Below are 16143 nucleotides of genomic sequence, written 5' to 3'. Positions count from 1 at the left end.
TAGGGCGTTCATTGGGCTTCGGGTTGGGCGTGTGGGACCACAGACAGATTGTGAGGGCTTTGTCAACCCTGAAAGTTGTGATGGGCAGCAGTGGGAGCACTTTAGTGACAGCAGCTGAGCTCTCTCTCCCTGCACAACTTTTGTGCATCCCTGTTGGACCACTTCATCACGCCCCCCCGCTCCACCCATAACTCTGTCCCCACTGGCACTGGCTAAAACTAGACTAACTTTTTGTTTGTCTCAAGCCCTTGATTACATTTGCAAGCACTAATAATGAATTTAGGTCGTCGATGCTGTTGACAGCACTATTTTGGTGTGTGTTCCTTTCTTCTGCTCTTTTGTGTTTTGTTTTTCTGAAGTATACGGGTTTGTCTTAATGTGACATCTCTGTCCAGACATATGCATCTGAGGAAGGAAAAAGAGATTTATTGCATTTTGGCTAATACAGAGGAAAGGGGAAATTGCCTACATAATGAAACAGGAGATTCGGTTTTAACTATGTCATTTCTCTCTTGTCTCCATAGTACTGAATACACAAATACAAAATATATAATCTACCTCCTCCTTCAAACATATCAACGTACAATTAAAACCCACAAAGCTTGACAACCTGTTGTCAAGTTGTTTAAGCAGTTGTTTTAGAATCTGACAGACAAACTTATAAACAAAACGTAGAGTACCAGATTGTGGGATGAGGCAGCATCATCACGTGGCTTCCTCAGTTATCTCAAAATTTGGAAAACAAAAAAGTAGAGGAATACTTTTTCTCCTTGAATAAATAACAGTTTAATTACATTATAGAAATAAAATATGATATGGTAGGAATACACTGGAAATCTTACAGAAATACTATTCTGCTACTGGTAGGTAAATGGTCAAAGCTACTTTTCATGACAATCGGAACAGTACTTGTGTACAAACTATTATACAGGTTGCTAATGAAAAATATTGCAGCAGTTGCAAGGATGTTACCAGCTCAAACAAACATCTAATGATACAATATTCTTCTAAGAGGAAGTAATAATGTTAGATTTACAGACAATAAAGAGTTATGTTCTCCACTTTGAAACACTTGGAAATAAAAACCTCAGGTAATCCAATTTCTTTACCTCATATTATCACAAGGAAAGATTTTCCTTTCACTATGAAACAGCATCCCAAGAGACCCTGTAAACAGTTTATTCAAAGGTAGTATTTGAGATGTCACAGCAACTTCAACAATTGTCCTAGTCTACAATTACAGACTTTTTAGGCCACTGCTTGTACAGATGACTTTTTTTTTTTTTTAATTTTTCACTTATTTACATACATTCAGCCCAATAACAGCAGGTAAGATGCACTGTCTATCTCACAATAGACACACTAAAGTTGTCATCGAAAGGCCAGTGCAAGAAGATGTGGATAGTGATTGCACAGCATCGAGGAGATTGTATTATACAAATATACAATTAGACTGTTGAGAATCTTAACTCTGCACACACGTGACACAGATGGCCTTCTCGGTAGGTACGCGACACGTGGAGTTGGTACGTATACGTTAACTGCAACCATCGTTGGGTGGTTGGTTGATGATGATGATGATGATGATGATGGTGTGGGTGGCCGTGGAACACAGTATCGTTTGGCTGTGCTATCACTAAGTGAAGGTAGGCAAATTAGGAATACCTAGAGCTGAAGTTGAAGTACAGCTTATCTCGGAACGGCAGCAGATGTTTTTTTCTAATGAAAGAGTAGTTCTACTTAGTGCGCGATGGGCAGGGAAATTGTTTCCACCTCTTTAATAAATGGTTCTAAGTGAACCGACACAGTTCCCAGAGCTTTAGAAAAACTCATTATGCAAATGAAGATACTGATGATAGACGGTAACGTTTCACAGGATGCTATTTCTTATTATATCAGTAAGCACCAAGTTAAGTGCCAAGACAGCCCCATTGTCCCATGATTTATCATGTAAAATTTTGAACTTGAATGCACAATGAAAAAGTCCACGAAGTTTGCATTTAATTCACAAGAAGACAGTTTCAAAAATGGCTCTTAAAATACCTTGACATTTCAAATGGGCTCCTCCCCTTCCTTCCCCCAAGAGGACTGCTTTAGGACGGACTAGCTACGAGGAAGGTCTTTCAGAAGGACTTGCACGTCCCACAGGAATCCTCTGCAATCCCTCAGTTTTGGCCGCCTGCTGTGGCCCCATGGAGGGCACAGTGGCCTGTCCTACCACCCAGGTAAGCTGTGGGGGAGGATGGGTAGAGGAGGAAAGTACCCCTGTGTCTTCCAGCTGCTGCTCAGCACCTCACCTGATGTGACCTTCAAAACGTGCCGTCCCTCACCCCTGGACTTGGAGCCACTGATGCTCCCGCAGAGGAACACTGTGCTGGTTACCAGAAATGCCATGGGGACACCAGGGTGGCTGGAGACCCCTTGCTCTCCCTACGTTACCCCGAGGATGGGTGGCACGACACCATGGAGCTGGGTCCTCTCGCTCAGGGCCACGGAGGGAGTCACCCGTACTGCGGCGAGCATCAGGCAGCTACCGGGCTAAGCCGCCTTTGCAGCCATTTTGGGAGAAACCAGCCAGAAGAAGGGTGAGGAAACGGTCCAAAAAAGCAAGGCAGCAGAGAAGAGGACCCCCGTACCTTCTGATTCAGAATGGAATTACAGAAGACCCAAGGCTGACAGACTATCTGGTAACATGCTCTTGGTGGAAGGCCCAGGCTGCAGAAACAGCCCCACCAGGGAAGAGAGGTGCCATTTGCCTTCAATAGCTTCTTCCTCAAAGCTGGTAAGAGTCCCACCTTGTCACCTGCATCCTGGTTTCACAGCGAGACTCACCTCATTTCAAGCCATCAGATTTGCATGCTGACGGCCTTCAGACAAGCTACCATTTATTTCTGGCTTTCTCAGTTCCCCGGAACACCACCGAGAGCCACGGCAGTTTTGAGCACGGGCTCATGCCACGCTCTGCCTCCTCTTTCCCCTTATTCTCAAGTACAACCACAAGGTTCCTTTCTCTAGCACAAGGAGACACCTCTCGGAGTGGACCGGGATGTCCTCAATGCGGTACTTTCGTCAGTAACCAGTTGGAAGAACTCAATTTTAGAAACAGAATTCGTGTGCAAAGCGTGCAACGAGAAATACAGTTTACATTTGGTCATAGTGTCCTATCTTAAGTTATGCTACCATGACTCACACTGATTAGTATACTTACACACACGCACACGCACGCACACGCACACACACAGGGGGGAGATATTTATTTATATACACGCTCACACGGTAAGAAAAAAGTCTGACAATATTTCCTCCTCTTTTAGTGAAGACGGGAGTTTGGCATCCCAGGCTCTGAAATCTGCTCGGGAGACCCGGGAGCCGGGGAAATGCGACACACTTCAAGTAAATACATCGACTGCACAGTGATAACATTGCACACCGAGTCTGACACATGCTGTCTTCAAGTGGTCCAGCACCAGCACGTGGCTTAAAACCAGTTGCCCGTTAAAGGAGCCAGTATCCAGGACCTTCTCTTTTTTTCCGTGCTCGTGTTCGCGCAACGCCCGAGGGCAGGGCGATAAGTCTGTGCCACCGTAAAACGTCCTTCTGTATAAACGCAGTGGTATTTAAAAGTCTGAACCAGTGCATTCCTCTCTTACACTCCTCCTCTACTCCTCTGTTGCTGTTACTCTCATACGCATGTGAAAGTAAAAGGCAGTGGGGGAAATAATTTTAGGAGAAGAACGCAAAGCCTCGCCCCTAAGTCCACAGAAGACCACGAAAAGTGTAAAATTTCCAAAATAGCTCATAGGAATTCTTCAAATACAGGAGGTGTTTTCAATGGGGTTTACATTATCACGTTTCACGTTATTTCCACGGAAAGTCTACCTTATCACTTTGTTTAATCAGACAAATATCAAGAACACATAATAAAACAGCATACAATTCACGGGACACGACACGTTTTACAAAACCTCTAAAACTCAGCACTGCCGCTTTTGGAAAAAATCAAAAAACTCCTACTACTTAGAGACATGAAATACATTTCACATTGAGATGAACAGCACGATTACAAGGCTTTTTTTTTTTTTATATCTTATTGGATGGTATTGGTTTAGGATGCGTTAGTTTTCAATTAGGTTTCACAATTTTTCTTCACACCCCCAAAGAGGAACCGCTGCTAACCCGGTATTTTCTCTGTGCTCTTTCAGGAAAACTTAGCATTATTTCAGTAAACACTTTTTGAGAAAAAAAACTTTTGAAAATTTAGCTCAAATCCCTAATTGTAAAACCTGAAGAACTGGCTGATGGTAATGCTCTTTAACACAATCATTGCTCAGCTTACAATGACAGACCAAAAAAATATTACAGGAGGGTACAAACACGTTAAGCCATGGGTTTGGTTTTCTCTGTTGTTGATTTTTTTTTTTTTTTTGTAATATATATTATTTTTTTCAAACTAACTCCTCTTTATTTTTTAATTTTATTTTTTTATTTTTTTTTTTTTAAATTCTCACAAGGCTGAGAAGTCTCTGCCTTACAACGCTTCGGCAGTCGTGTCTGTGGAGACAGACATGGTAACTTTGGCAATCTTTACTGTGCTCTTAATGCAGCTCTCGGCAGCCCTGTGCACGTTCCCCGCGTTGTTGGCGTGTTTGTGCTGGCAGTCAGACTCCATGCTGTTGTCCAGGGGCTGCGCCGTCCCCTCGCAGGTGGGGAACATGCTGCGGAAGGCGTGTCGCAAGTCCTTGCTCCTCAGAGCGTAGATGATGGGGTTCACCGTCGAATTCAGCAAACAGAGCATGCTACAGAAGGCAAAGACAGTCTTGATGAGCTTGTTCATTTTCCCAAAGACGTCGTACACCATGATGGCGAGGAGAGGGCCCCAGCATATGATTAAAACGACTAGGATAAGGACCAAGGTTTTGGCTAACCTGATGTCCATACGGGTTTGGTCAGGCCTAGTGATCTGGACCTTACCATCCTCCGTAGACTGAATGATTATGCTTTTCTGGGTGCCCCGCTGAATCATGCGCACAGCGTGGCTGTGAGCCTTCCACAGTATGTACATGTAGGCATAGACAATGAACAGCAAGAGGACGCTGGTGACCCCGATCCAGAACATCAGGTACGTCTCGTCGATGAGGGGGAAGATGTCCGAACAAACCGAGTTGAGCTTTTTGCAGTTCCAGCCCAGCAGAGGAAGAACGGCTATTACAATAGCGATGGTCCACATCACACAAAACGCTACGACAGCCTTTGGTCGGGTAACAATCCTTTTGTAAGCTAGAGGCCTGTGTATAGATATGTACCGGTCTATTGCCGTGAGGAAAAGGCTACCTACGGAGGCGGTGAAGGAGGCTGTAACTCCACCCAGTTTGAACAAGAAGACGTTGGGGCTGTCCTTCCGGTGGAAAACATGGAAATCCACAAAACTGTAGACGAAAATCACGCTGCCCAGGAGGTCGGCCACAGCCAGGCTGCCGATGAAATGGTAGGAGGGTCTACACCGGAGGCTTCGGGAGTGGAGGATGACGCACAGGACGAGGAGGTTCTCCAGGACCGTGAAGGTGCCCAGGGTGAGCGACAGCACGGCGATGGCCAGCTGCTGGCTGGGGTTCAGGATCATAAAGCACTCCATATCCATAAAGTTCTCCCCACACTGTATGTTCTCCTCATTATCCTTAAACGTGGAGAGGGACTTGTTGTAAAACTCTGTGATGTTGACCTGATCTGAGGGAATAATGCTCAACAGGGGATCATCTCCCGCAGTCATTTTTTCTTGGAAAGGATCACCCCTGAAGGAAGAGAGAGGAAACTTCTGGGGATAGTACCCCAGCTTGGATGCCATGTCGCCCTTCATGTCTTCGTACTGGATATCGTTGGAACCCACGTAAAGGAGATCTGTTGTGATTGTTCGGAACGTTGTATCTGCGAGGCCATCTAGGATTGACTTCATAACCCCAGTCCTGTTGGTTTCAGCGAGACTTGGGGGAGGGAAAAACGCATCGGAGGAAATCCTAGAAGGGGAAAAGATCAGACTTCATTAAGATAAACAGGGAGACAAACTCCACGAACAACTTAGTTGAACTGTGTCAAACAAAATCGACCTTTCTCTTGTATTCAGTGCAGGTCTAGCCTTTGCCACCTGCGGGAATCGGGGCGAGTTAAGCACTTAGAAAGAAATCACCTGGATTTCACGAAAACCGAATTACACTAAGAAGTGATGCGAAAACCGCAGGCGCAGGGAATTGAGTATTCCATAGGAAAGTAATTTTCATTTCTCATCAAAACCTCCCGAGCCGCTCCACCAGAAAGACGTTTTTCTCTAGATCTGAACTTGGCTTCTGATTGCAAAGTGCCTTGCAGACCAATATTCCTTGGGCTTGCTTCGTTTAGGTAATACCAAGTGTCACTGTAGGAGCAACATTAAACTGAATCATCACCTTCATTGCTCTTCTTTCAAAAGGCACCGAGGGTTTTGAAAACCTGACAACAGAGAGGGAATGGGGAAAGAGCCAAGCACTCTAAGTTTCACCCAGAATGCCTGTAAATTCACATTACCCTATTACAGCAATCTGAGGTCTGCTAACATCCTTAATTTCTCACTGCAAATTTATTAGCAAGGTGTTCCATCTACAAATTAGGGATCTGGATGCAGCTTCATTACTCTGTTCCTTTCTTCTGCTAAGCAAACCCAGGCAACTGGGATGTCTGGACTCTGTGTGGGAGGTGGGTTGTCACCCAGCCCTGTTCCACTGTTTTAGGAAAGGTAACCTTTCAGTGAGAGCATCAGTGATCCATCCTGTGTAGGTGAGAAGCCTCAGCCAGGGCAGTTCAGACTTGCCTAGAAAAACATGGCATTAAGCCGGGTCAAAGTGCAGCTCTAACCAAAACTCCAAGCAAAAGGCACCAGGCGCCACTGATGCTGTGAGAGCATGGAAATGTAACCTGTCCCATCGGGGACAAGCTCAAAAACATTCTGTCCCCTCAGAAATGGGGAGCCCAGCAGTGGTCCCCAGGTAGCCAGTGGTCTCTGAGTCCCATCACGCCCAGCCTTTGCTCTTGAATGGCTCCTGAGGGTGTAACTCCTGGTCATGGTACCTTTGGGAGAGCACCATCATCAGCATCTGAGCATCTTACACACATCAACTTGTAAGACAGGTCTTTCAGCTCTTCTCATGCTGCACTCCTTTACACACCTTTGCCCACATAACATAGAATCATAGAATCATAGAATCGTCCAGGCCGGAAGGGACCTCCAAAGGTCATCTAGTCCGACCCCCCCGCAGTCAGCAGGGACACCCCCAACTAGACCAGGTTCACAGGGCCTCATCGAGCCTCTCCTTGAATATCTCCAGGGATGAGGCCTCAACCACCTCCCTGGAGCCTGAGATGAATCCAGGCTTTTTGCAGCAGTGCATCACAAGAGTTCAAGAGGCAACAGACATAAACATGCCTTGAACATGCACTGAACGTCTGCTTTAGGGCCCCTTTGCACTACCAGATGGGTGGAGAGGGGTCTGAATGTAAATAAGAGCCAGAATAATTGCTTTGGTGTCCTACAGTCGCATCCGCTACAGGACATCTCGATGATTACAACAGCAACAGGAGCAAAACCAAGCCTTTTCACACTTTTAGAATGGAGAAAGTTGTTTGTGACAGCCAGGAAATCCCAGATGCTTGTACCAACTTAAGCTGTTCGCTCTACACAACTGACAATAAACGGCCAGAAAGGCCATGAGAGATTATCTGCCAAAACCCAGAGTTATGTTCACCTCAACTCCTGAAGAGAAGACCCGTATGGTAGGTACCACAGCTCGGTTTTCCCACAAAAACTAGAAGAAAGAAGGAAAGTATTCCTCTCTACAATACCAATACTTATAACCACAAGAAATCATATGGATTTCCAAAAGCAGCAGAGCTCATTTGGCTGATGAGATATTCATACTGCACTTACACATGGCATCTGAACACTCAAGACTTCTTCCACAGTTCAAAGTTTTCCATTTGATCCAGCAGGCCTGGACACCGAGTGACAAAGGAGATAGATGAACACAGACCTCCAGAAGACACTCCAACTCCAGTACTGCCAACAAGGAGCATGAACAACCCTTTAGGTCTAAGCCACAGCACTGATACTCGCTGTGTCAGCTTTTGCAGACAACCTCACTCAGCAAATAACAGCATAATTATTAGATGGACAATCTTAAAATATATTAATGAATTTAATTTTGAGAGTTTGAGCAGTGAGGGAAGGAAACGGCACATCAAAATGAACAGCAATAATCTAATACCTTTCCTTCAGAAGGTGCTTTACAGCTATTCCTCAGAGAATTTGCAGATGTTACGTGGTGCAAAGATGACCCTGCTGACAACTGAGAAATCTGGTTTGGGCGAAGCCTGGCAACTTAAAACTTGGCATTAAAACACCGGTTTAAAACCAGAAGTGAAGAATGTGTTATTTATTTGAAAAACTACCCCCCCTCCCCCAAAAGATTAAATAAGTAGTTCTATAAACATGTAAAGATGGCTTTGGTACTCTCTCTTATTCCAGCTTATGCTGACAGAAGAAAGACAACCATTTTAATGATTAAAGCCACAGCCTCATGTTGAGAAGATTAATGTTTGAGTAAAGCTTCAAAAATTGTATGCAACCGAGCACTTCTGCCAGACAGACAAACAAATTGTTATGAGGTAGCTCCAGTCACTGCTGGAGTCGTGTTAAGTGTAGACTCCCTCAGAATAAGGTGCAAGCCACCGTGCAACCTCTACCTTTGTTTGAAATACAAATGAAAGAACACGGATTCCTGCGTGCTCTTTTGAAGGTGGCAGTGAGTTATGTGACAATATCACTGTGCGTGCATATGCTATGCTAACAACATTGGTTAATGGGATCAGGAGAGGCAAGTCTTACTCTGAATTTCAATGATTTTTTGGTTTGGTTTTTTTTTTTTCCCCCTCTGTATTTTTACATTGAGATTATTACAGTAATTTCCACCTTATTGTCTCTGCGAAGAGAGTTTTCTTTGAGAGTACTTGGGAGTTCATTAGTGGTGTAGTTTAGGCTTTGGGGGATGCAGCTGACATTAATTTTGTTTTTGTTTGCTGCTGGGAATATCATAATTGGAAATTTCTAGCAGTATGTGTGCATGCACCTATTCAAGTAGCAGTTGATTTTTATTAAAGTTGCAGTAAAGCAGCCATTTGCCTGATCTGGAATTGCACTTTACTGGAATTTCGTTTATTTTAATTTAGGTACTAGCGTGCCCCAGTATGCACTACAACACTGAAATGCGCTGGAGCCACCAGCGAGGTTTTCCGTGGCTGAAAACAAGACTAGACCCTTGGCACTGAGGTCATCAGAAGAGTCCATGGCAGAGTACGAGGTGTTAGATGATTTGGCATCAACCAGAAAGCTGATGGTGGAAGCAGTGGTCTGCTTCCCGGTTTTTCCCTTTGGGTCAGATGGATGTGCCAGTGGCACACAAATTTTAGCTCTCAGCTCTTCTGTCTGAACCTGGAGCTGCGAGGAGGCACGGCCCACGAGAACAGGACACCCCACTCCTCGTGGCCACGCTGCTCTTTGCAGCTGGCTTCAACGCAACCCAAACCCATATTGCCTGAGATCCATCACCATCTCTATGTGAAATACTTTGGGATCCTTCTCAGAGCCTGTCCAGTAGACAAGGATCCCTGCACAGATCCCTCCTCTCTGGACAGGACTGGGATGATGGCTCTGTGCCACAGTAAGGTCCCCTCACGGGCAGGGTGGCAGTGAGGGAGAACCTCCTTGTTCTTCCCTGCCCTGCTGAAAGCCACTCTTCCAACAAAGCCTTTAAGTCTCCAAAGCTCCCAGCTTCGTCCCTTCCTAAAATGAGCTCTACTACCTCACTTATTTTAAAACGGCTTTAAAAAGAACCAAAACACTGATTAAAGATGAGGAAGAGCCTGTGCTGATGCCAGCACTCAAAATTTTTGGTGTATTTCTATGACCGTATGCAGCAATTTGCCACAAGTAATGAATTACGATTATGGATAAGGATTAAAAAAATAGATAAAAAATTGAAGCATCTTTTATCTTGAAGCCCAAAACCAGAAAACCTGTAGCTGAACCCCATTTTAGCCTTTTTTCCCCATCAGCTGGCGGCTGTTGATGGGCACTGCCAGACCAGCTGTGCAAAGGGACTGCCACTAGATGGAGTGGCTTTTACAAACTCGGGGCTCAGCTCTCAGCAAAGACCTGGATTTAACTTCCTCTAGCCCTATTTTTTCCCCAGCCTCTTCACGGGGGTGCAACCATTTGAGGCGTTAAACATCAGCTGAAGGTTGAAGACGCAACTCCGAAAGGCTTTGCCCTCAAAGTGAGAGTTGAGGGGCCAAGTCTTACTGCTGCCCTCCACTGAGCGGTTAAATACAGCCTTAAAGGAAGCTTGGATGCTATCAGAACATAAAGACCCCTTAGGTAAAATATAAAATAGATGGATAAAAGGCTGGTAACTCACGTCAGACAACAGGGAGAATTATACCTCCCCAAGCTGGTCCACAGGACCAGTTCACTGGGGGAAGAGGAAACGTGATTTCATTAAAATGCTCCTACCTTTCTCCTCCTGCTGTTCTGGGGGAGAGGGAAGGCTGGAAAGTTTTTACAGTTACCTAAAAAAAGGGCTAAATTTATTATAATTTTCAAAGCAGGATGATTGATAGAGCAATTTTAATAGCCTGAATAGAAACAGTGAATATTTGCGTTCTTCCTCAGAAAGTAATTACAAGCAATACAATGATGCTACTGATAACTGCAAAAATGTTGACGTGGCAAGAAAAGGAATGAAAAACAAGAAAGGGAAATCCATAATCAAACCTTCCTAGCTTCTATTTTAGAAAATATTTTGATCTCCATGTCTATGCATCTCTTCTATGATACCCACAGCTAATTAAGAACAGGCTAAAGGACAAGTAGGTGTAATTGAAGCATAGTTTTTGAATGCACAAAAAGATGTAAACACATTTTCCTTGCTAACACGTTGTAAGGCTTTTAAGTCCTTCAGAGGGCTTTATCTTCCAATAAATGTGCACAGCACCCAGTACACTGGACTCCTACCAAACTGGGCCCACAAAGTACTGCCGCAGGAGAAACAGCAGTGATTTATACGCGTGTGTAGCCAGCTGAAGAAGTGTGAGAGAAATGAAATCTACCATAGTAACTGCTGGCCTCCAGGAATTAGAACTGTCCTATAAAATGAGAATTTATATGGCTAATAATTACCTTATCCCATATGGCGATGAACAATACCGCTTCAAGTACAGAACAAGGTTTTTAAGCCTTGGAGAAAAAAATGTGCAGACTGAGAAATGGCACTCTAAGACTCGGTAACACCCAGCCAGAAAAAAAAAAAAAAAATCTTGATGAGAATGTGAAAGCAACGTTACCCCTACCCTGTTTTACTGTCTTACTACTCCATCTCCCAACACCGCCTTGCTCCTGGGCTATAAATGGCAAATACACTGTCAATCCTAATTCAGGAAAACTTGCATTCACTTCAGAGGGAATTTTCTCTGCCTGAGGGATTGGGAGGGAGCACTGAAGCTGGGAGAGGAGCAAATGAGGGATGCTATCTTCTAGTTACAGCCATGGGGTAAACTAGGACATGCACACTGAACCAAATCCTGCTCTTACCTACCATGATGGCATCTTTGGCAAGTTGAACCTTAATTAGCAAGGAACCACAGCTACATGGCTATTTATGTTAATGAACATATCGTTTGCACACCAGTAGGACAGGGGCTGGACTGTTCTAATTTGGGGGCAAACTGCCCCTGCGTGACACCACCCAGACTCCAGCAGCTGACAATCTGAACAACAAAACCACAACCATAGGGAAAATGGAGCGTTAATGGGTGACCAACAATGTGGGAGGTGTCCCTGCCCAGGGCAGGGGGTTGGAACTTGATGATCTTTAAGGTCCCTTCCAACTCTAACCATTCTATGATTCTGTGATTTCTTCCCTCCAAAGTTTTGTTGGTGAGAGGTATGCACCCGCTTCAGAAGAGGTGACTTGCAGGCACAGAGAAAAAAGATGCTGTGTTTTATCTCTCAAACAGCCAGGGCACACGCATGTGTGGAAGATCAGAGGTTCAAAAGTGAGGTTGAAGTCCTGCTCTGTTTGGTTGAGGTGAAGGACCTGAACTTTGCTCTTCCACCATCCAGACGAGCGTGCTGGCAGCCCCTCCGTTCTGCTGCCCCTCTCTAAACTGCTCGAGTTGTTGGATCAAGAGTTAAACAACCAGAAATAAAGGCACTAACTGATATTCCAGCAGGCAGGGCGCACTCCTGGCCAGTGAGAGGTTTAACTTGAAGCCCTGTCTCTGAATTAAGCAAACCAAGGATGTGCCTCCCACATCCCACCCAGCCGCAGGGGGAAGAGTAGGGACAACTGCCTCATCGGCCTGTGAAAACCCCCCAAAGCCCCTGAGTTCACTCAAAACCCCTCAGCTTGTGAAATACAACCTCCTACACACCCATTTCCTACCAAGTCGGAGAAAAGACAAAGTTCTGAAGTCACAAACCAGCAAAGGGACCAGCAGGGTGACATTAATGGGAAACTAGAGCAACCTGGTCTGCCTGGCTTTTGGGAGAAAGGAGGGAAGGCAGGGTTGGCTTTCTTAAAACAACAAAAGAAGAGGTACGAACCTGGGACTTTAACATCTTTTACAGTTTATACATCTTAATTCCCTTTAAAGACATAGTTTGGGGAAAGAACAAAGAGCTTTGTTCAGGTATGAAAGGCTCAGATGAAAGGGAAACAGTGAAGCAAGAGTGACCTGGTATTTGCTTAAAATCACCTCCAGTTTAAGGACCCGTTTCCCAATAAAGCAGAATGAACAGGTAATACGAAAAGTTTGATACAATGCTACAGTATTTACATTTTAAAGAAAATGGATGGGAACTCATTAAGTTGGTCAATTTCGAACTCTCCAACTTTGTCTTTTTCTTTTCAAGGGTTTATCTTGGATTTCAATACTCCAACAAAAATTGCTTCATTTCCTGCCTCTTTTCTAGCCATTCTCTAATGCCAAAAGGTGCAGACAATTTATTACTGCTGAGCAGAATTGACATAAATGTTAAATGGAGACAGAGAAGCCCAGGCAGGTGCAAAAGAGATGGGGGCTGGACACTCCATCTCCTGGAAGCACCTGGAAGAGATAGCAGCTCAGCACCCAACGTGTAGTTGAAAGGAGAGAAGTCATTTGAAAGAGCAGAGCAGGTCATAAAAGACCCAGGCTCCACTGGATGCTAAATGCTAAAGGTCCCCAGAAAAATATAATGTTTTGAGGATGAAACTGAGGGAAAAACTTATTAGTTAAAAAAAAGAAGACATAACTGCTCCAAGAAAACAGCTTCCATGTAATGGCTAGAGCAGAACAAAAAAGGTCAAGAATTTGTTGCGGCAGAAAATATTAGTGAACGTTATTAAAAGAGTAAAGATTAGAGACATAAAGGTAGCAAAAACATCAGGCTCCAGGGAGAACTCTCATAAACTGTGCAGAGCGCACGTCTGCCACCTCCCCCCCCCGCAATAAACTGTGGCTGGAACAAGTTTTAATCAAAGTCTTCGTGAGACAGCAAGGGGATGCTGAGAGCAAAGGTGATGTGGGTTAAGTCATTGGTGAGAAGGGGACCCAGAGGAGAGAGAACTGCTGTCCTCGTAGAGTCAAAAGGATGTGCCCAGGTGAGAGGGGAGCAAACCAGGGACAGGTAAGAGAGGAAGACCCAGGTGGAAGGAGCCCCCCAGAGGCAGGGCATGCAGATTTTAGGGAAAGAGAAGAATTGCCTTTGTGATCAGGCTGGGGGAAAGCAAACCAGGTGAAGGAGAAAAACTCACAAGCCAAAGCGTCCCTCCTCTTCTGAGCTACGCGAACTTCAGAGACACCTCCGTGAGCTGAGGGATGCAGCTCGTGGGGATTTTCTGATCTCCCCGTAGAGAAAGAACAGACCCACTGTTCTGCCGGCAGTGACTTGCTCTTTTGAAAGTCCATTTCTGATCTGTATTCAAACGGCGAAGGAAGACGCAAAGGGCTCTGAGAAGCCATCCTTGGTAAGGTCACAGTAAAAGGCAGGGCTGTCCACACTGACACGTGGGGCCGAGCTCCAGACACTCAGGAGAGATCAGCTGAGCAAACCTGGCCAGGGACATCAGCAAAAATCCAACTGCTTAAGGAAAATGAAGTATAGAATACAGACCTCGGAGGTGGAAAAGAAGAGAGAGTGCTCAAATGGAGCCACTGAGTGACCCAGGCAGCGGATAAACACACCGAAAGGGGAAAAGGGAAGAGGGATTTTACAGACGATGACAAGAAGTTAGTGCACAGAAGGTCAGCAACACGTTGCAAAGCAACATCCCTTCTGCTTCAGTCCTCCTCAGTCTACTCCTCCTGAAAATCGTGATTAGGCCACCAAGTATTGGCAGTGCTCAGAAGGCAGGAGAGAAAGGCTTTGGGTAACCGCGATGTCCCACACCACCAGCATTAGCGATGGACGAAAATAGGCACTCCAATTAAAAAATGTAAAACATTCTTTCATTTCTGGAGCTGTCTTGCCTTTCATAAAATTTAAATAAGCTCAGATAACTCTCTTCATAGCTACATTCAGAATATAATGATATTCAAATATACTGCCTTCACATACACAAACAACTTGTGAAATTATTTGCCAGCATATTAAGCCACTACACCAGATTGCTTGGCAATGGTGCATGTCTTCGAAATATGCAGATGCTTTTCTTTTTTAAAAAGAGGAGAGAGGGAGAGAAGAGGAGAAGCGAGAAAGAATGACAGTAGAATCAAGTAGCCAGAATAACAAATTGCAGAGAGACTCCAACCAGTATGACACCAGATTTGGAGAAATAGTTAAAAGATCCTGGGGGATGAGTTATGGTTTCTTATTTCTGTGTATATGTGTCTATATATATATATATATATATTTATATTTATAAACTTACAGATAGACATACACAAACACACACACATGCCCAGAGGAACAACTATGCAAAGTCTCACAAATCTCACAGTAGTGTGTGTCATGCGTAAACTCAAATTCCCAGCGCCCGTGCAGACAAGCTGGAAGTGTAGGTACAAAAAATACAGGCACGATGACTGTTGTACATCTTTTTGAATTCCCTTCTACACAGCCTTCCTTGGGAAAAGCAAGAATCTAAACCGAGTACATCTGTCACTGAGATCCTGTAAAAATTATTTTGCATGTATATATACATACCCATGTACACATTCCAAACCTGCGCCACCTCATTCTCCAGGTACATGCACAGGCTGGACTACAGTACTGCATTGTTTAAAACAAAGGCAGAAGTGACTAAAACCAATGATTTCTGAGAGCACGTTTCACATATTCACCACAATGGGGAACTGGGAGGCTCCCAAACCCCTAAGCACAAACTTCGAAAGGTTTCCTAAAATGCAGAAATATGAAAATGACTCCAGCGAGGGCTGAAAGGGAACTAAGAATATTCCCTATGGAACTGCTCCTGCTTAGTAGTTTTTAGCGAGTAAACACGCCTTTCTTAAGAACACACAACTGCCATAAAACAGGTTAACACAGGATGAGGTACTATTTGATGTCATCTAGCCACCATCTGCACAAACAAGACATCTGACATGTATGAAACATCCAGTTTCACCAACAGGCCAGCCAAAGTGTAAGGAGTGACATTATACTAACACACAGAGTGGTGAAATATCTATTTTATCTCTAATTTGGATGATGATCCAAATCCATCCCTTGATCAAAAAAGGATGTTCCCACTGAAGAGAGGGAGGCAGAACCAGGCTCGGTGTGTGCATCACCATAATGCCCCTGCACGAGGCGCAAACGGCAGAATAAAATGTGCTCCAACCTTATGTTGCAAACCCAACCATTTTTCATGGGCAACAATGGCACCTTCGGGAAAAAGAAGGGAAAAAAAAAAAAAAAAAAAAAAAGAAGAATCCAAACTCAGGGCTAAGAAAACTGTATCCCAAACTACCAAGCCAGAGCTCAGGATAAACCCCAATTATAATCAGGAACACCATGAGCAGCTAAGATCAGATGGGTGGGGCAGCAGGCAGTAAAGCTGAGTGGCCAGGTTAGGGAGTCTG

The 16143-nt window shown here is 44.6% G+C and overlaps 1 protein-coding gene across 3 annotated transcripts in view; it reads right to left on the bottom strand.

Annotated features, from left to right (window-relative positions):
• Positions 1 to 400: 400 nt before the first annotated feature.
• The window catches only part of CNR1 (cannabinoid receptor 1 (brain)), an 18677-nt gene continuing 2934 nt past the window's right edge, over positions 401 to 16143 (bottom strand). For 2 of the 3 annotated variants that reach the window (XM_014964660.1, XM_014964659.1), the window contains exon 2: positions 401 to 6011. In XM_014964660.1, the coding sequence (XP_014820146.1) occupies positions 4529 to 5950 (1422 nt within the window). In that variant the 5' untranslated portion in view covers positions 5951 to 6011 and the 3' untranslated portion in view covers positions 401 to 4528. Of the gene's footprint in view, positions 6012 to 13874; positions 13896 to 16143 lie in introns of those variants that run through there. The other variant, XM_014964661.1, reaches the window with a different exon arrangement.

The sequence above is a fragment of the Calidris pugnax genome, unplaced genomic scaffold (assembly GCF_001431845.1).
Source record: "Calidris pugnax isolate Ruff unplaced genomic scaffold, ASM143184v1 scaffold219, whole genome shotgun sequence".
Classification (NCBI taxonomy): domain Eukaryota; kingdom Metazoa; phylum Chordata; class Aves; order Charadriiformes; family Scolopacidae; genus Calidris; species Calidris pugnax.
Note: the sequence above shows the minus strand (reverse complement) of the source record. Positions and strands in the feature narration are given on the sequence as shown.